Here is a 21349-nt window from a genome sequence, read left to right as displayed (position 1 = left end):
CAGAGGTGTCACAATGAGATGCCTTTGTGCTATGTATGTTGGCAAAATCAAAATAAAGTAATAAAGAGCGTATCCTATTCTCTCAGCTTTTGTGTATGTTTTAAGATTTCCATAACAAAACAGCCTGTAGTTTTTATTTGGGGGGAGGGGTTGTTTTGTTGCAGTTTCTTTTTTAGTGTTCCTGGGGTTTGAACTCAGGGCTTCATGCTTGCAAGCAGGTATGCCTCTAGCCCTTTTTTCCTAGGCCTAGGTCTGGACCACAATCCTAGTTTATGCTTCCTACCATAGCTGGGATGGCAGGTTGGTGCCACATGCCTAGCTTCTTCCATTGAAATGCAGCCTCACAAAGTTTTTGTCCAGGGCTGCCTTGGAACTTCAATCCTCAAGAGCTTAGACTCCCTAATAGCTAGCCTTAAAGACATGTGCACCCATGCCTGGGTGTTTTTATTTGCTGATTTTTTTTGTCAGTTGCAGGGCTTGAACTCATGGCCTGGGCACTGTCCCTGAGCTCTTTTTTGCTCAAAGCTAGTGTTCTACCACTTTGAGCCAAAGTGTCACTTCTTTTCTGGTGGTTAGAGATGAGTCTCAAGGACTTTCCTGCCTGGACTGGCTTTGATCCTCGGATCTCAACCACCTGAGTAGCTAGGATTATAGGTGTGAGCCATGGGCACCTGGCACTGATTTTGTTTTTGTATTTACTGGGTTCTTTGGTACCTACTAGTTAGCCCAGGCTGGCTTCCAACTCATGCTTCTTGGTTCTCAGCCTCCTGAGAGCTGGAATTGCAGGCATACACCATCACTCCTGGAATGTAGCACTGATTTTAGTGGTGAAGTCACATCTAAGCCGAGTAGGGAAGGGTGCAGTGAAGGGTTACAGAAGTGTGTGAGAGCAGTGAAGAAAGAGGGGCAAGCACGCCACCAATTTGCTGCAAGGTCCCTTGGGTTTTACTATAGTTGGATGCCTGCCAAGGTCCTGTGACTGAAATTGAAAGGCCATTAGTGGGAGTGTTCTAATTGCTCTTAATTTTCAGTACCATGTCATAGGAAGTAACGCTATAAAAGGAAACCTAATGTCTGTAATTCCCTCGCTCTCTGAGGACATCTGCCCATGCAGGGCTGCTTCTCTGCCATGACACACCCAACCCCGGGAGGAGGCAGCGCCAAATCAGAAGCAGGAAGCCTCATCCTAAAGGAAGCCCAGAGAGAAGGAAGAAATATTAATGATGTGATTTTCAATTACGCACAATATGACATGAAGTGTATGTGAAATTAACTTTACATAATATGTGAGATGTGTGTATATTAACCATTCTAAGGTGAATAGACTATACAACATACTATCTTCAAAGACACAGAGCTGGGGGGCTGGGAATATGGCCTAGTGGCAGAGTGCTTGCCTAGTATACTTGAAGCCCTGGGTTTGATTCCTCAGCACCATATATATAGATATAGATATAGCTATCTATAGATATAGATATAAATATAGATTAGATATAGATATAGATATAGATATAAATATCTATAGATAGCTATATCTATAGATAGCTATATCTATAGATTTCTATATCTATATATATCTATATCTATATCTATAGATATAGATATCCAGAACTGGCGCTGTGGCTCAAGTGGTAGAGCGCTAGCCTTGAGCAAAAAGAAGCCAGGGACAGTGCTCAGACCCTGAGTTCAAGCTCCAGGACTGGCAAAAAAAAACAAACCCAAAAACACAAAAAACAAAGACACAGAGCCAGGTATATGCTAAATATGCATGCTAGCCAGGTTATTTTCTATAGCGTTCTTCCTTCTCTTTCTCTTCCATTTTTCCTTTCCCTTCCTTCCTGCCTGCTTCCTTCCTTTTCTTTCTCTCTCTTTCTTTTCTTCTTCCTTTTCCTTTTCTTTCTTTCTGCTTGTATCCTACTCCTGGGTGCTGTCCCTGATCATTTTTGCTCAAGGCCAGTACTCCACCACTTGACACAGCTCCACTTCTGGCTTTTTGGTAGCATGCACTAAGCATGCAATAAAAGTTTCTTACATTTAATTAGCATAGTTTGAAGCAGCTTATAATGGTCCCTGACCCCAGCTACAGGTGTATCCAAAACTGCAAACCTCCCCCATTTTGTTTCTATTTTGAAAATGTAGACCTTTCCAGACCCTCCAGAGCCTGCTGCTATCTACTTCCTGTTAAACAGGGTTTTATACATAATTTAGTCAGTCAGGCACCGGCAACTCATGCTTGTAATCCACCTACTCAGGGGGCTGAGATGTGGAAGATCTTAGTTCAAAGCCAGTCCAGCCAGATAGAGAAGTCTTAAGTCTCTGTATCTCCAATTAACCAGCGAAAAGCAGGGGTTGGAGGTATGGCTCAAGTGGTAGAGTGACAGCCTTGAGCAAGAAAGCTGTGCAAGAGCACAAGGCCCTGAGTTCAGGCTGTGGCATCAGCTTTTAAAATGTTGACTCATATAAATATGAAACAAATATATGTCAAAGTTTTTTTCTTTTTTTGCCAGTCCTGGGCCTTGAACTCAGGGCCTGAGCACTGTCCCGGGCTTCTTTTTGCTCAAGGCTAGCACTCTGCCACTTGAGCCACAGCGCTAAATCAAACCCAGGGCTTCATGTATATGAGGCAAGCACTCTTGCCACTAGGCCATATTCCCAGCTCATGTTGAAGTTTATTAAGTTTGTTAGTTAACTGAGGAGCTGATGTTTAAAATACATCTGGGTTGAGGTGGGGTCTCAAACTCTTCTGTCTACTCTTACCTTGAACCTTGATCCTTACAGTCTCTTCCTCCCAAGTAGGCACCACACTCAACCTACTTTGTAATTCTTTTAATTCTGCCTGGGTTAGGTTTCAGAAGCAGAAAATAAACCTTGTCCAAGAGCTTTAAGCTCTTTGCTAGTAAGAATTTGCACACAGGGACCCATTTCTGATAAGGAGTGAGGGATGATCTTGCTTGGTTTTGATTTGCTTTGTTGAAGAGCCTATAAGAATGGGGCTGGTGGCTGGACATAGTGGATCCAGAATAGTGGATCCTGAACCATATCCTCAGCCCTTTGCCTCAGGCAGGCTCTATGATGGAAACATAATGGAAACATAAACAGCAACTCTTTATTGTGAGAGACAAAGACAAGCTAGGCCTCCTACTGCCAATTCTCCTCCCAAACACACGCAGGTACATGTATGCATACACGTACATATGCAGGTGTATGCACACATGTATGTATACACAAACACATGCAGGTACATGTACGTACACATATACACATCCATGCACCATCACCCACTTGGATCAGGTGATGACACTAGGCTTTTCCATCACTTTCTCCAGACAGAGGCCTGCTTGCCTCCACTCAGCCACATAGCACAGGACAAAAGCTTTTGATGCTGTCACTTTTCTCAGAGTAATTGCCTCTAGAACCATCAGCAGATTGCCCTCGGGCCTCCAAGTCACTTAATGAGAAGTGATGAGTCACTCTGTGCCAGGTAGTCAGCTCACACTTGCACAAAGTGTGCTTGCCTGTCCTTGTGTCCCCAAAGGGCACATTAGAACCTGGGGCTGCCATGGAGTTCCAGGAGCCAATTTCAAAGTGTGCAAACCAGTGGGGTTTAGTGTTGTCATGATGTGTGCAAACCCCAGCTTGCTCTGGTTCCAAACCTTCCCATTGCCCTATGAAGACACCCTGGCCCCCTGGGCAGCCAACCACATTCTCCCGTTTCTATGTGGATCTCAGCAGTGTTTGCAGACTTCACCCTTCCTCCAGCACATGGGAAACAGTGGGCTCAAACAGCCTCCAAGAAATGCCTAGTAAGAGAGGAGTGTGTGTGTGTGTGTGTGTGTGTGCCAGTTCTGGGGCTTGAACTCGAGGCCTAGGCACTGTCTCTGAGCTTTTGTGCTCAAGGCTAGTGCTCTCCTGCTTGAGTCACAGCACCATTTCCAGCTTTTGGGTAGCTTATTGGAGGTAAGAGTCGCACATACTTTCCTGACTGGACAGGCTTCCAACTGTAGTCCTCAGGTTTCAGCTGCTCAAGGAGCTGGGATTACCATATGAGCACCAGCGCTTGGCAGGATTTTTTTTTTTGAAAGCATTATTCTTTTTACTGTCTGATTTGTACTTCACTCTGTGGGTTTATTCAACACATTTTAGCTCTGTGTGGGTTGAACACTATACAGTAGTTGCCCTCATCCCTGGGGTCTTCCAGGACCCCCTGTAGGCCTAGGTGGTCCCAAACCCTCTGGACAGTACACTTGTTCCTACACACATTGGAGCTGTACTTTGTTTGCAGTTTGAAGCTTTAACAACAAAAGCAGTTGTTTGTTTTTTTCTTCTGTACAACTTCACAAAGGATTCACTCTTAGTACATCTTTTTTTTTTTTTTTGCCAGTCCTGGGGCTTGGACTCAGGGCCTGAGCACTGTCCCTGGCTTCTTTTTGCTCAAGGCTAGCACTCTGCCACTTGAGCCACAGCGCCACCTCTGGCTGTTTTCTGTATATGTGGTGCTGGGGAATTGAACCCAGGGCCTCATGTATACGAGGCAAGTACTCTTGCCACTAGGCCATATCCCCAGCCCCCTCTTAGTACATCTTGGCAAACTCAGCTTGCAATCTTTCTCCTTTTTGAGTTTCAACTTCCATTTAAAGCCCTTTTAAACCCATAAAAGCCCTTTTATGGGTTGAAGACATGACTGCAGTGATAGCCTCCAGGCAAAGTACAAGGCTCTGAGTTCAAAACCCAATAACTACCCCCAAAAAACCTCCATAAACATCAAGTGGAACAGAAGAAACGGGGATGTCTGAGGACACATTTGCGGTTCTCCTCATGGTGGGAAACCCTTTAAGCTTCTGCAGCTCCCACCTTGAGCTGTGCACACTCCACCTGGGCTTGGTCAGCAGGCTGCTCTAGCCCCTTGTCACCCTGCTGCTGGCACAGGCTGCCTCTTCCCTGACAATTCTCTCCACTAATTAAATGTCACACTTCCAGCTGCAATCTCCCAGAGATGTTCTCCAGACAATTTGGTAGAAGAAAAAAATAAGGGCCTCCCCATTTCTTGCTATCCTCATGAGATGCTGACCGTGAAACTGTGAAAAGCCATGACGAATAACAGGGTAGTTAGGAAGAAGTGTCAGTGGCCTGTGGTCCAAGAAGCAGCAATTATGAGAGAAAAGAAAATGCTTGAAAGGAGAGCATGCCGACCATGCACATACCCAAGTCACTGTGCCATAACCTTCCCGTAGGCTGCCAAGATTTTTTTCCTTTTTTTCCCCAGTTCTGGGGCTTGAACTTCAAGGCCTGGCTTTGTTTCTGAGCTTCTTTTGCTCAAGGCTAGCACTCTAGCATTTATTGGAGCCAGAGCACTACTTCCAGCTATTTTTTTTAAAATAGTTTAGTGGAGATAAGTGTCCCAGATGTTCCTGCTGGCTTCAAACTAAGATCCTCATATCTCAACCTCCTGAGTAGCTAGGATTACAAGGCATGAGCCACCAAGCCCTTGCTCTACTCTTGCTTTGGCAAAAAGAAGCTTCAAATCTTAAAAGAGTAACTCAGCCACTTGATGACAAACTCAGACCTCCTGATTATTTTCCTACAATTTTGTGCTGCTACAACAGAATATCTGAGGCCAGATGATTTATTCTTTAATTGATTCAGAAATCCTGTAATAACAGTAATTATTAACTACTCATTGAGCACTTGCCATGTAACTGAAGCCATGATGGAAATTTACATATATAATCACTTCAATCCTAAAAGGTGGCTATTCTTTTCAACATTCAGATCATGAAAAAGAGGTGAGCAAGGTTAAGCAGCCCAATCAAAATCACAAGTAATAAATGTTAATTGGATTGAGGCCCAGTGGATCTGATTCTAGAGCCTACATTTGTGTGTACAATACACTGAAGACAGTATTTCATGGTAGAAAGGTGCCTCACATAGAATGTGAAATGGACTATATGAATGAAAAATTGATTTGTGAGATGGTGGATCCAGCTCTTTATCTGTCCAGGTCCTGTGACCCAGTACTAGGAAGCACAGATAGGTGCTCAGATACCTGAATTCTAAGGATTGTTGGTGTGGCTTTGGAGGCAGTGTGTCACCTAGCAAGTGTTTAGGCTCTCAGTTCAAACCTCAGAAACACTCAAAGAATCCTGAGTTTCCTTGGGGCCCTGAGAACCAAGGTGCAGCTCCAGCAACCCACATCTAATTCCACAGTGCCCTCAGGTGGTCAATTGATGTCACACATCACTTTTCTAAGTTCAATGAAACCATACTGTCAGGGTGCAGTCAAGTTTCCTCAGTGTGGCCTCTGTGTTCCTGAGTGCTTGAGGACCCATTCACAGCACTTTCTGTCCCAGTGCTTTCCTGGCCCATGATTAAATAGTAGGGGATTTTTGGAGGTTCCAGTCCATAGTACCCTTATTACTTAGAATAACAGTCCCCAACCAGGGTGGCATCCTGGCATCAAGGGACACTTGTCCCTATGTGGAGCCAGAAAGGGGGGGGGGGGATATTTTACTCAATCATAGAAGCTGCTAGATTCCAAACAATGCATACATCCCTCAACTGAGAATTAACCAGAGAAAAGACTGCAGATACAATGCAAGCAGGAGTCAGACGCAGGCCACCATCTAATCTAAGACTATACTTGGAGCCCTGGTTCATCATCTGCAGACAAGTGGCCTTTCGCTACCATAGCCACTAGTGGAACACATGCCCCCTGCAGGTCACTAACTCCTAGGGGGAAGAAGGGAAAGGTTGAGCTGACCACCAGCTTTCCTAGTGGAGAGAAGAGGGAAGACAGTGTGACATCACCTGTGTGTTCCCTCCAAAAGGGAACAGGGAGAGCAAAGTACTACTCCTAGCAAGTCAAGGGTGGCTAGAAGCAACTGTCTTTTATACCTCAAAATATAGCTAAGTCTTTAAAAAAAAATAAAAAAAACAACTCCTGGTAGGCTGAAACCAGCCACCAAAGTATTTACACTATGTAAAGAAAAAAAATTACAAAGCAGTGGTTTGTGTTGTTTGTTCACTTATTTGCTGTAACCATAGCACTCCTAGGGTAAGGATCAATCATGAGCCTCAACTAATCTCATCTCAACAAAAACTTTTAAAGCCCTGTGTGACTCATAAAATATCAATGTGTTCTAACTAAAAGAAAACCTGGTAATAGGATTTGCTTATTGCAGGCGCAGAGAGAGGTAGAGGGCAGAACATGAAGTGCCAACCAGCTCACAGAGGAAACTATGGACTAGGCTGTAGGGGGCAGGTGACTGAGTACAAGCCTCCTGCTGACAACAACATAAATCATGCCTTTGATCTATGTGCTTTTGAATTTATTCTAAGAAAAATAAAAATGTGTTAATGACTTACTACTCTGGCCAACAAGAACAGGCTAATTTATAGTAAATCCACTTAATAAAACAGTATGTACACAAAGATGTTGAAGTATTTCTTATATACAGACAATTTACCACTTACATTCAAAGTACTGACACAGAGGCTAAATATTCAAGAGAGTTTCTGCATGACTACAGGTACAGCGACATGTACTTGAAAAATGTAACATACTGAAAAGTGCAACAACTGCTTTTCCTTCCTAAGGTGCACACTGCTTGGATTCTGTGGTTTAACGAAATGAAGTCAATCAAATGGCTATGGCAAAACATCAGTCTGAACTGAGTTTTCTAAGTAATGACTTCAGGTTTTCTAAACACACTGGTTCAAGTTCAAGCCCATCATAAATGACATGAACCAGGGCGCAGTAACCAGGGCCTCTGTCCATACCGCTTCAGCGTAATACACACCACAGCAGGTAACCAAAAACATCTTTATTTTGTACTCTTCAAAAAGCAAACTATTCTTTTACCAAAGTACTCATGATTAACTTAGAAAAATGGCATATGATACACTGTCACACCATTTCCCTTCAACGGGAAACAGCATTCTAGAATATAAACATTGAAAGATTAAAAAAAATCCATTTGCTTGCCATTGTAAGACAAAACAGAATCTAGGTAAGTCAAGGGAATCCATTTATACTTCAGGTCCTTCTCCTCCAGGAACCAGCTGAATAGAGGAGAAAAAGTTCATTAGTAACACCATCATGTTATCAATGTTAATGAGTTATTAATGCTATCCAGGTTAGTAACACACACAGTCTTCCTCATGTAGCAAACCACCTTTGCCTTCACCACCCTCATAATTCCCAGTCTTTCCTTGTCATCAGTATCTATTTCCAATTCCATCACTAAGGGTTACCTGTATTTAACAATGGCTACTGATGAAAGATTTAAAAACCCAAGCAAACTCAACTTTAGGCCAAATACCTTTTCTATCATTATAATGATGATGTAATCATACAAAGGGGTTATAATTCCATAAGTCAGGTTGTGAGTACAATGCTTCTTGGTCAATATCACCCTTTCCTCCAATTGCCCCCATTTCCCCCCTCCTGTCCCTACCCTCAAGGCAAATGCCTTTTCAACAGCTGCTTTAGGTACTGACTATCAAGGACCCCTCTCCGATGTTAAGCACTATAGGCTATTAGCATTTAGGGAAGCAAGCAGCAGTACAAGTTGCCCTTATAATCCCTGACCCCCAAAATGAGCTGACATCTAAATAAAACAGCCTTACTGTGTCTTACCATGGTTATATTATTTCCATTCAGCAATATCTGATCCAATTTAGTAATCCGTCTTCCTTCTGGTGTGATTTCACTAATGAATAAATAGAGTCAGGATGAAATCAAAGCCAACATTCCAGAAATATTTTTCATCAAAAAGTTATTCTAACAAGTTGAGGTTAAGAACACAGACTTAGCATCTACAAGGTCCGAGGTTCAATCCCCAATAGATTATTCTTGCTATAAAATGAATGTGAGGCCAGGCAATCGCACTAGTAATTTTTAGAGACAAAACTTGTCCATTCTTTATTAAAAGCAACAAAGAAGAATGACTGGCCTAAAATCCTGGCCACTGAAGCTCCTTTACGAAGAGAAACAAACTTGCCAAAGAAACAAATATGAAAGAAACACACCCAGTACTTCCACTCCTATCCACTTAACCATTTGTAATCAACTCAGTTTTAAGAACAAACACTGGTTATGATCTTTACAATGAGAATAACTGAGACATCATATATATAATATATATATATATCAGGTTATATAATCAAATGCTCTTGTCAATTCCTTGATTTAACCTGAGCCTTAAAATTGTTAGCTGTGTTTTACACAGCTTAAAGCTTTGTCTGCACTAATGTCCTAAGAGTTTACTAATAAATACATTAAGGTAATCACTTCCTAATGCAATTTTACAAGCATCAAAAAATAGTTTGTGTTTTTAAGGTAATTCTGACAGGTAATCATTTCTCATCAATCATTTTCTTGACAATCATACTAAAATTGCTTTAAAGGAGACCCCCATCATCCCCTGACCTAATCAATTTTTACTATTACTCACAACTCTGTGACATCTTCCAGCACCATATCTGAAATTTGGTGTTAAGAAAATAAATACAACAGGTTGCACTTACTCTAGCTTCTGTGGCTTGAACTCAGGGCCTGGGCACTGTCCCTTAGCTTTTTTCACTCAAAGCCAGCACTATAAAAGTGCTGAAGTCACAGATCCAAGTCTGGCTTTTTGGTGGTTATTTGGGGATAAGCATCTCAGACTTGCCTGCCTAGGCTGGCTTTAGGTACTGTGGTCCTCACATCTCAGCTTCCTGAATGTCGGTGTGAGCCACTGCCACCTAGCTACATGACCACTTTTTTTGCCAGTCCTGGGCCTTGGACTCAGGGCCTGAGCACTGTCCCTGGCCTCTTCTTACTCAAGGCTAGCACTCTGCCACTTGAGCCACAGCGCCCCCTCTGGCCGTTTTCCATATATGTGATGCTGGGGAATCGAACTGAGAGCTTCATGTGTAGGAGGCAAGCACTCTTGCCACTAGGCCATACTCCCAGCCCCTACATGACCACTTTTTAAAAGGATACTGACAAAGTCGTCAAATCCTAGAAGTGTGCCAACAATTTCCTTGTCACTCTTCATCACGATGTGAATTCTTGATCCTATGCACTTGTCCACGAGCTCTGCGGAGGGAAAAGGGCTGTTCTACTCATTCATCATTTCAACAGAATCGATGCCTACCGGCATACGGCGAAAGAGAAAAAAGCATACACTCAACCTCAGGTCTTCTTATACAAGTCTGTGTTGTCTTTGACAGTACGGTTCCCCTCGCGTCCACTTACCTCGTTTGTAGCAATTTATTTGACTGTGATTTTATACTTAGATCATCTGATTAACATACCAGTGCACAAACTTCCCTCTGACTAGACTACCCCCGGTGAGAACAGAGGACGTGCATTTGGCCCACCGCCCTTTCCCGCGTAAATAGTCTCCGGCAGGCACGCGGGGAGGGGAGTTGGAGCGGGGGGGTCGCAGAGACCTGCTGAGGCCTACTGAATGGAACAATCAAGTCACGACCACTGGTACTAGGCAGTCCCGTCTCTCTCCACCGACTACAGCTCCCCGGGAGCGAGGCCCAGTGCGGCCTCACCCGGCCAACAGCACCCGCTTAACTCCGACGGTACCGAAAGGAATCAGCCAGGCCCAGCCCAGCGCTAGCCATTGGGGCATTCACGGCGGCGCTGCCTGGGAGCGACGGCTGCGCTTTGGCTGCAGCCCGGGACAGCAGAGGGCCGAGGTCGGGGGGAGTAGGGACCAAGGCCGGGGAAGAGAAGAAGCCGAAGCCGGGTGAGCCAGGGCCGAGGCCAGGGATAGTGGGGCCCGAGGCCGAGGAGAGCCGGGTCCGTGGGTCCCGACAACGCGGACTGAGGGTCCAGCGCCAGGCAGAGGGGAGTACTTTACCTAGAGGCAGCAGCTGAGACGGGTTAGTGGTAGCGTTAGCCGCCATGGCCACGCCGGAAGTGACCTCACGTCCATCGACGTCCGATCACAGAGTCTAAAAGCGCGCTTCCGCTTTTCCCGCAGAGCGCGCAGGCGCGCACAGTAGCAGGACGTGCTCGAGGGCCAGTCCGCTCAATCGATCACCGCTTTCACGAACGGCTGTTTCCCTCTGTTCTGGCTTCTGCGGGGCAGGTGGACGCCCATTGAGCCCTTTAGTTTATGGAAATAGTAGATACCTTGCTTCCTGGACAGTCTTCCTCCGGTCTTATTGAGCTGCTTAGTCTGCAGTCTTATTGTCCCACTGATAGTTGCAACTCGTTTTAAGTCAGAATCGTTCTTCAAACCAATAAAATAATTTATTTCCCGCCTCCCAGCCGCCATTCGGCAATTCCTCCTAGCTGCCACTTGAGCCACAGCTCTACTTCCGGCTTTTTCTGAGTAGTTTATTGGAGGTAAGAGTGTCTAGGCCTTTTTTGGCTAGGCTGACTTTGAACTGCGATCCTCACATTTCAGCCTCTTGAGTAGCTGGGATTACAAGCGTGAACCCCCCGGGTCAACAATTATTTTTTAACAGACAACCAATGGATGTCACTGTAAATTACATGCTGGTGTCATCGCAGGTGAAAAAAATCACGCTTTTCCACCTCTATTTTTAAAAGATAGAATGCAAATAAATGCTGCACCCTAGTTCTTTTAATATTTGTATCCGCGGATCTTTGTGAGAAATCACAAAGATCACCTTTCATGCTTACAACACATGGCCGGTAAGCACCCATCACCCTCTATTAAATAAGTAGGTGCTTGTTTTATACTATTACTAAGGATTAGACTAAAATCATACTGTTTGACTTACAGGTTGAGTGCACGAGATACATTGAACATACATGCGTCCACGTTGCTAAATATTATGAGTCAGGAGAGAGACTCTAAGCCAGAGTGGAATTAGTGGGCAGAAAACATGTGCTGCAAAAGAAAGGCTGAAGGAAAAGGAGATAAGGAACTGACGTATCAAGGAGGAAGAATAGACAATAAGGGAGAAGGAAAGGATCTGATGACAAACCTGGTGAGACCTTAGCAGATGTAACCATTCACCCCACCAGCCCGGCCCAGTTCCCGGTCCAGCTGGGTAGAACCTTCCCAACCTTTCTGGGTAGAGGCCTTCCTTTCCATCAGGCCTCGCCCCTCTCTGCCTATTTATCTCCTAACCCCGCCCCTCTCCCTAGCTTCGCCCCGGATCCATCAAGCCCCGCCCCTCCAAGATCAAGTCTCGTGCTGTTGGCCCCGCCCGCCTTCCTTTAACCCCGCCCCGATCCACTGGATCCTCCCCGCCCACCTTGTTAACCCCGCCCCAGTTCCTTCATCAACTCGGCTCCAGTCCTCTGGCTCCGCCCCAGCCTCCTCAGGCCCCGCCCCTCCAGGTCTCTCCCGGCCCCGCCCTGTCCCGCCGCCAGCGGCCGGCGGGTCAGGTGACAGCCCGGAAGCTGCGGAAGCCGATGAAGGAAGAGCAGCCACGGCCCCGGAGGGCCGTCGCGGACCTTCTCGGAGCACCCCGGTCCAGACACGGCCCTTATGCGCGCGGCCCTCATGCGGCGCCGTGGCTGACACCTGGAGGCCGCCGCTCTCTGTCCTCCGAGGACCGCGGGGTAGTCCGGCCCGCCAGTCTCGGCGGTTGAAGTCGGTGGGGCAGCGGCGGCCGCCCATGGAGAAAGCCGGGCACGGCGTTGAGGGCGCCCCTCGGGGCCCCGTCCTGCACATCGTGGTGGTCGGCTTCCACCACAAGAAGGGCTGCCAGGTGAGGTCGGCGTCCGCGCCCCCGCCCGGCGCCTCCCCCGCCGCCCAGCTCCGCTCGTGGAGCCACCGCCCGGCTCAGCTCGTGGAACCCCCGCCCTCGGCCTGCACGCCCGTGGTGGGCGAAGGCCAGTGGGGTTGTGCTGCTCGCCCTCCCTGTCGGCGTCCGGTAGCTGCTTTCGGGGCGTCTGGGGGAGACGCAGCCCCGGGCCGGTTTTCGTGCTGCGGGCCCGGGGGGGGCTCCTTGCTGGCGACCCCCGGGGTGGGAAGCCACTTCCTTTGTTTACCTCCTGCAGACCTGGGGACCGGGGTGCGAGGGTGGCGAGCGGACGCCCTCCCCCGGCCCGGCTCGCGGTTTGCTCTGGTCCGGAGCGCATCTTGCTTTTGACGAGGTCGGCCTCTCCAGGTCAGTCGCAATAAGCAAAATGTGCACGTCGACTCTTCCCTGCGCCCTCGCCGGTTCTCTAATCCGAGATCTCAAGTGGAACACTTGCATAGGAACAAAATCGAAAACGGGGTTCGAGATCCGCGACCCCCTGGAAGCAATGATGTCATGGTGTGCCAGTGAACACGCAAGTGCCTCTCAGCAAAGTGCTGAAAATTCTGATCGCTGCCGCTAGGCAACCTTGCGTTTCTCGTGTTCGGGAGAAAAACGTAACCTTTTTTTAGAAGACTTACTGGCAAACTTGCGGTTCCTTAGAGGGTGGTGACAGAGAAGCTCGGAAGGAGTGAAGACATGTTTGTTGTAGGCATTTTGAAGACTGAATTTTAAGATACCTTATTCTGAATTTTAAGATATCTTATTCATTGTTCCTCAGGAAGAAGTAGCATTATTCCCATGTGGTACTAAAAAAGTTTTGAGTACTTGAAAAGCCCCTGTGTTTGAACTTGCCAGTAACGTGGAGGGGGGTACAGCTAGAGGGAGTGAAGTAATTGAAACCTTAATAGGGTCAGCAGTACAAAACAGTCCTGAAGTCTGGACCGCATTGATTCCCACCATTGCCTTCGTTGTCAACTCTAGGGTAAAGAAAGTTAGAAGTGAGCCAGGTGCCAGTGGCTCACTTCTGTAAATCTGGCTGCTCAGGAGGCTGAGATCTGAGGATCCCAATTGGAAGCCAGCCCTGACAGGAAAGTTCATGAGTCTTTTATCTCCACTTAACCAGGGAAAAAGCTAAGCAGTGCCCAGGCTGAGGATCTAAGCTCCCACTACCAACAAACCACAAACAAACACACATGCACACAACACACGGAAGGGGAAGCCACCACTCAGCTATAGGAATGCATTTGATCCCTTTGTTGTTGCTAGCACCTGAAAGTCAGGGTTTACTACTTACTAGTGGATGGCATGGCCTTGGTGTCCAGCAAGGAAACAAGTGCAAGGTTGGTTTGCATAAAGATTATAGAAAAACAAACAGGCTTTAAGAGGAAAAGGACACTGGGGTCAAAGTAGCACCTGGGGCTCTAGGCACAACTTTTGTCAGTTTTTGCCAGCCTTTGTCTGGCTTTTGGTTTTAGCTCTGAAGGGAAAGTGACTAGTTTTGTAAGGTGAACTACATAAAGTCCAGAGACCTGCTGTGACCCTGACCTCAGGCAAATCCTAATACCTTTACTTTCTTCTCCCAGATACTATGAGGTTTTAGAGCTGGCATGGATCTTAGTTCACTGGTCCTTATAACTTTTTCTTTAAAAAGATAGACCTAACAGATATTCATCATTGTAACCATTCAGGTGTGCACAACTCTGACAGTAAACAGATCCCAGTGTTGGGTTATCCTCACTGTTATCTAGATAGCCAGAGCCATTCACTACATAGAAGCACACTGTGCTGTTCCAACAGCATTAAGTTATAGGCACTTAAAAAAAACTGCCTTGTTTTCATGGTTCTAATCCAACAAATGGACCCTCACAGACATGATGGCAATTTCTGCCCTGTGCTTGATGGATGGGTATGATGCGTAGAAGGGTCTTCCAGTGCAGTGACAATTGAGAGTCCCAGTGGAGCTGTCTTTGCAGGTGCTTAAGGTGGTTTGATTTGTTATTGCAGCGTTTGAATATCACACCTACCTGTCTTGTAGTGTAGCAGAAAATAAAGCACTAGGAACCTGGGTGTGGGCTTGGAGGTCACTCATTGGTAAAGAGCTTGTTTGGTGGGTTTGGTCCACAGCCCTGAAAAATCAAATCTGGCTCTGCAATTAAAAAATGTGCCATAGGTAGACAAAGGCAAAGTGTACACTGAGTACAAAGGTGATTGCAGATAGATCTATTATGTATCCTGTAGCTTTTGCAAGAGCCAAACATTAAAGAATTTTACTGGAGCTCCGTATTTTTTGGAATCCTTTGCTAGTTTCCTGTTGCTTTAATGGCAGTTGGCTGGGCAGATGACACTGGTTTCTGGGATCTAATGAGTGTGCAGGTTAGAGTGGCCTTGTCAGAAGCCCTGTGCTAAGAACCTTAGCAGACTTCCTGGTTACTCAGCCAGCCCATTCCATCAGCAGTCAGGGAGTAGTGGGTGAAATTGACACCTTAAGTAGATCAGAAACAGACCTTGCTAAGGGCATAATTTGTATAAACCCTGAAGTTTACCAAGTCTGACAGGACGTTCAATGGATATATGCTGGAGTCAGAAACTAGTTCCTTTCTTTTTGTTGTTTTAGGGGACTGTGCCTCTAGCCATGTCCCCACTTCTGCACATTTGTGTCTATATCTACAGTCCAGTGCAAGTACATTGTGTGTTTTGGAAAGTGTACATGCATAAGTTTGAATGTTACTAGCCATCACTTTTTTTAACCAGTATGTCAAGTATTGTCTGAGGCTGTGCTTAAGTAATTTTCCCCAGGATGGTTCCCAAGCTGCTCCAGTTTTCATGTTAAGATTTACTTCCAGGTGTAAAGGATTAAGTGTGTGTCCAGCTCATTGGATTGTGGCCCTGCCTTGGGATAGTTTTAGCCTGTGTGAATTTGTTAGCCCCCCTTCCTCCTACCCAGGCTGGCTGTGGTCATGCTGTGTGCACTCAATTGTAATTTGAGACCTGAGATTCAGGTAGACTGAGGTAAAAACCTGGGTCTAAAGGTACTGCCTTCTGGCAGTGGCTTGCTCAGGCATGACACAAGCAGGGCAACGTCATTGTCTGTTGGAGGGGAGGAGAGCCATCCCCCTCATGGTCCCATGGAGGACTAAGTGCCTAAGGAGATGCTCATCATGTTCCCCTTTGAAGTCTTCAGATGTATGTTACATGGGAAATTTCTTTTTTTAAGTTAAAGTGAACATCTGACTATCACATGATTATTTTCTCATTTTTGTGGGAGTAACTTATGGAATGAATCCTATAGATAAGCTGAGTTTTAGTGATTTTTCTACTTTATTTTTTTATTTTTTATTTTTTTTTTGGCCAGTCCTGGGCCTTGGGCTCAGGGCCCGAGCACCATCCCTGGCTTCTTCCCGCTCAAGGCTAGCACTCTGCCACTTGAGCTACAGCGCCGCTTCTGGCCGTTTTCTGTATATGTGGTGCTGGGGAATCGAACCTAGGGCCTCGTGTATCCGAGGCAGGCATTCTTGCCACTAGGCTATATCCCCAGCCCCTTTTCTACTTTATTGATAACTTTAACCATTAGATAATATTTAATGACAAAATATTGCCATGACATTTTAAAGTTTTGAAATATTTAGCCTTTGCAACTCTTTGAGGCATAGCTACACCTTGCCCTTTTGCTAGTTATTTTGAAGCTGGAGTCTCACTGATATTTCTGCCTAGTCTGGTTCAAACCTCCATCCTCCAGGTAGCCTCCGCCTTCCAAGTAGCTAGGATTACAGGTGTGAGCCACAGGTGCACAGCCTGATTCTTTTAAATTTGACAAAAAAAACTCCTCTACCTTGAAAACTTACCTGAAATAAACTCTTGACATGAAATAATTTATGTATATCCTTCTATACACTATTTGCTTATTTTAGATTGTATGTAGCTCTTACTTGTTCAAACATGAACTTATTTGTTAGATTAACATATATTTTTGATAAATAATATAATGAAATACCACATAAACTCTGGTTCTCTCATAGGTTTGAACTTTTCCAGTCCTGGGCCTTGGACTCATGGCCTGAGCATTGTCCCTGGCTTCTTTTTGCTCAAGGCTAGCACTCTGCCACTTGAGCCACAGCGCCACTTTTGGCCGTTTTCTATATACATGGTGCTGGGGAATTGAACCCAGGGCTTCATGTATACGAGGCAAGCACTTTTGCCACTAGGCCATAGGTTTCAACTTTTTAAAAACACTCAAATCAGTAAGGAACAGTTACTTTCCAAGTGATGTCATAAAAAGTTGAAATTAGTACTTGACTTTTAGTAGTGTCATTGCTTTGTATATATCAGTAGTAGTTTTCATTCCTAAGTAAACTGTATCACTCATGGTTTTAATTCCAGGCATGGACAGATTGAGCTGGTAAGGGGAGCTGCAGCAGTACCCTGTGTAGATGCTCGCCAAAGTCGTCTTAATGGCTGGCACAACCTGTGGTGCAAATCCAGGGCTGGGCTGAGGTGGGGGGGGGGGGTTATTTGAGGGTGACAAGGCTCTGTGGTCGTCCTGCTCTATTCAGATGCAGTGACCCATGGCCACCAGAAGGCTGGTTGTTTGGACACCTGCCGTTGAGGGAACCCTGTAGTGACAGTGATGAAATATTCCAGAGGCATTGCTCAGGACTCTTGGGGAGTAGGAGGGCTTGGAAAGAAAAGATCAAAATTTTAGAGGGTTAGAGGTTAAGGGACAATAACAACAACAACAAAATCTTTTAGGGCTGGGGATATGGCCTAGTGGCAAGAGTGCCTGCTTCATATACATGAGGCCCTGGGTTCGATTCCCCAGCACCACATATACAGAAAATGGCCAGAAGTGGCGCTGTGGCTCAAGTGGCAGAGTGCTAGCCTTGAGCAAGAAGAAGCCAGGGACAGTGCTCAGGCCCTGAGTCCAAGCCCCAGGACTGGCCAAAAAAAAAAAAAAAAAAAAAAAAATCTTTTAGCTCCAGGTTTTAGAGAAACTTTGTACTGAAAGAAGATCACATTTACTAGCCTTTCAATGTACTCTTGTTCCTCCTCCTTTTCTCCCTCCATCTTTATCCTCCCTCTCTGCCCTCCTCAAAACTTCCATGTTTTGGTGGAGTTTCTCTGAAGTCATGTGAATCTCTGACCTTGCAGAGCTCCAACATGAATATTTAGAATAGTGGAATCATTTTCAGTTTGTGTTGAAGGAGTTTAGATATGTCAGGGATACCTTGGCCCCTTATAATTCCAGCTAGCTGGAGAATGACACTTTGGCTGGAGTCTCTGGTCCCTAGTAAAATGCTCACAGAGCACATCTACTCTCTTTTGTGTTCTTAATGTATCGTATGCCCTCAGGGGCTTCTGAGAGAGGTTTGGTCACTATTTCTGGTTCTTGGTAGTGTTGCAGAAATTATGTTGTCTGAAGACTAAATTCCCAATAACCTCTGTCTGGGTGTCTGTTATGCTCATTGCATGTGTATCACTGCACTTGGTATGCTTATTGAAGGTGCATCTCTGTGCTCATTTTGCTCACCCTGCTCATTGCACCTGATTTCTATGCTCCTTGTGCTCATTGCATATGCATCCCTGCACATATAAACTCTGGTTTATATGCTCATTGCACAGTCATCCCTGCACTCACTGTGCTTAGTACATGTGCATTTCTACACTCACCGTGCTTATTGCAGGTGCATCTCTGCACACCATGCTCATTGCATGTGCATCTCTGCACACTGTGCTCTTTGAATGCACATCACTGCACTCACTATGCTTATTGCAGTGCATCTCTGCACTCACCGTGCTCATTGTGTGTGCTTCTCTGTGCACACCATGCTTATTGCAGGTGTATCTCTGCACACACTGTGCTCATTGCATGTGCATCTCTGTGCTCACCATGTTCATTGCATGTGCATCACTGCACATACTGTGCTCTTTGAATGCACATTACTGCACTCACTGTGCTTAATGCAGGTGCATCTCTGCACTCACCATGTTCATTGCAGTGCATCACTGCACTCACTGTGCCCATTGCAGGTGCATCTCTGCGCTCACTGTGCTCATTGTATGTGCATCACTGCACCCCATCTCTGCGCTCCTCACACTCATTGCATGGTGCATGCATCTCTGCTCCTGTGCTCATTGCATGCACATCTCTGCACTCAAGTTGCTCATTGTACAAGCATCTCTGCTCGCCTTGCCCAATGCACATGCATCTCTGCGCTCTTTCTGCTCATTGCACATGTATGGCTGTGCTCCTTGTCTCAAGTAAGCTTTTGCTTGTTTCTATGGAAATGGCTACAGAATTGTTGTTGGGATTTGTATCTATTCTATGGCCTTGACTCGTAGTACTAGGAATCTGGGAGGCTCTATTTGGCAGGTCTAGCACATTCCCAGAAGAACTCAGGCCTTGCACTCTCAAAGGCTTTTCCACTCAAGGATAGTGCTCTACCACTTGAGCCAGACTTCCAGTTCAGCTTTATGGCTGGTTAGTTGGAGATAAGAGTCTCACAGAACTTTCCTGCCCAAGCTGCCTTTGAACTGTGACCTTCAGTTCTCAGCCTCCTGAGTAGTTTATGTTTACCGGCACAAGCCACTGCCACCTGGTTTGTGCAAACCTTGGTAATTCCTAGGGCCTGGGAAGCTGAAGCAAGAAAATCTGAAGTTGAAGGCCAGCTTAGGTTACATTATGAGGCGCCGTTTTTTTGCTTTTGTTTTTGTGTGTTTTTTTTTAAGGTCAGAATGTAGCTCAGTGGTAGAATACTTGCCTAACATGTACAAGGCCCTGGGTTCCATGCCCAGCACGGTAGGTGGGTGTATCCTAGTTAAATATATTTGAAGCTGTTATAAGTACACTCTAAAAATAAATCTGGTATTACTGTAAATTGTTGCTCTGAAATACATACAGGTCATAGTATATCAACTCTGTCTGAGGGCATTTCTGTTGTCGTGAATTGTACATCTGTAGATCCTGATGTTTTAGTAAATACCAAATCCCTGAAAATAGTGATGTTTGCTTTCTTATCATGTATATTTGCATCTTTAACAGGGATGAATGGTAACAGCTTCTCAAGTTTACTATTTAAAAGGAGCATGCTTTCGTTCTATAAAGACTTTCTGTAAGAGGTGTGTGAGTGCACATGGTCCACGTCCATGAGCACTCTGTAAGGGATGAAGGGATGTGTGAATGCACACGGTTCACGTCCACCAGCATACATACTTCATGGAGTTCTCACTGTGGTAAACTACAAACAGGATGGTGGTCACTGAGTACCTTGAGGCCCCACAGTGTGGTATCAGCTGCCCAGTTGCCCATGACGGTGCTGGCACTGGCAGGGGTCCCATCCTTGTTCAGGACACTCTTGCTGTGGTTCTGGTGCTACCATAGTGCCACTAGCAACTACCAGAAAATACATTTCTACATTCAGTTTGACGTGCATGTCATCTGCCATCTTGTTCATAATATAAATACTCCTTCTGAAGAACTATGGAATGGGAAGTATATCTTTGATCCTAGGAGAAAAATAATAGCCACAGCTTTTTATTTGTTTTATTCTTTCCATAAAAGCAGATGCTACACTAAAATTCTTGTTTCTGTAACTCTACAAACCAAACTTAACTTTAATGGAGAAATCTAGCAGTCTTATTTTACCTCTGCAACCTACATTTTACTTGGGGGGCCTTTACTGCATTCTTGGAATTATACAATGCTCCATCGTGTAAAGGTACAAGCCATTTCAAAAATCAGCAGTGATTGACAAATGCGGTGATTTTGACAGCTCCGCAATAGAGCCAGTTTACTATAATACTGACTGTTTAAGATGATAAAGAGACAATTTACTACAGTCTGACTTTTTAAGAGATTTGATGAAGAAAAACGTGATTTCTTCTTTTGGGGGGAGTTTTGGTGGTGCTGAGGGTGGAACCCAGGAATTCGCATGAGCTTCACGGCTTTAAACATTGTGACCTGGCCACGACTTTGGTGCCTGAATGTTAGGATTATTGGGAGAAGAAAGTTAGCCATCCACTCTCTCTGAGTGTCCTAGAATGGAGTGGAGGGCCAGAACATCTGGTGAGCATTTTCCTGAAACAGGGAGCACTGTGCTTTCTGTCTGCGGTGGTGCTCGACAGGGCAGTGGAGGTGATGGTATATGGCAGTTGTGTTTCTTATGCACTCAGAGCTTACCCTAGGGCACTGGGTTTTGTTTTTGTCATTTTCCTGTGTGTTTTCCTTAGTCTTCCCTTCTGAGGACCAGTAGCAAACTCTGACTTGATTTAGGAATGAGTAAAGATGATATAGTAATTTCTACTGCTCCTGGACAAACAGGACATGCTTTCTTTCACAGCTTATCTATTCCACATTTAGAAAACTGCCCTTTATTCCTTGTGATTAGAGCATCCCTGTCCAGCTTTCACTTACTGGAAATCAGCCCTCGTTCTTTCCGTCTTCTCCCTCTATAATCATGTAAGCATGTAAAGTAATTGGAAGTGAGGTAGATTGGGTCACATGAGTATTGGTTAAAGAGAGGCACTTAAAACTTGCATTAACATTATCCTTTGAAGGATATTTAATGCCTGACACAGTGCCCTGCCAGCTGCCATCTTTTAATTTCCCAAATTTAACTTGATTTAAATGGAA

The 21349-nt window shown here is 45.4% G+C and overlaps 2 protein-coding genes across 3 annotated transcripts in view; one reads left to right on the top strand and one right to left on the bottom strand.

The window, feature by feature from the left end:
* Nucleotides 1-7802: 7802 nt before the first annotated feature.
* On the bottom strand, nucleotides 7803-11021 carry Lsm5 (LSM5 homolog, U6 small nuclear RNA and mRNA degradation associated). Its single transcript, XM_048339507.1, has 5 exons — nucleotides 10857-11021; nucleotides 9983-10078; nucleotides 9453-9480; nucleotides 8636-8708; nucleotides 7803-8058 (listed from the first exon to the last, which is right to left on the bottom strand). Exons 1-5 carry the CDS (start codon nucleotides 10900-10902, stop codon nucleotides 8026-8028), a joined length of 276 nt encoding a protein of 91 aa, XP_048195464.1. The 5' UTR covers nucleotides 10903-11021; the 3' UTR covers nucleotides 7803-8025.
* Nucleotides 11022-12354: 1333 nt separating this feature from the next.
* The window catches only part of Avl9 (AVL9 cell migration associated), a 31841-nt gene continuing 22846 nt past the window's right edge, over nucleotides 12355-21349 (top strand). For both annotated transcript variants that reach the window (XM_048339506.1, XM_048339505.1), the window contains exon 1: nucleotides 12355-12687. In XM_048339506.1, coding sequence (XP_048195463.1) covers nucleotides 12595-12687 — 93 coding nt within the window. In that variant the 5' untranslated portion in view covers nucleotides 12355-12594. The remainder of the gene's footprint in view (nucleotides 12688-21349) is intronic.

The sequence above is a fragment of the Perognathus longimembris genome, chromosome 2 (genome assembly GCF_023159225.1).
Source record: "Perognathus longimembris pacificus isolate PPM17 chromosome 2, ASM2315922v1, whole genome shotgun sequence".
Lineage (NCBI taxonomy): Eukaryota > Metazoa > Chordata > Mammalia > Rodentia > Heteromyidae > Perognathus > Perognathus longimembris.
This window is presented reverse-complemented; position numbering and strand designations above follow the sequence as displayed.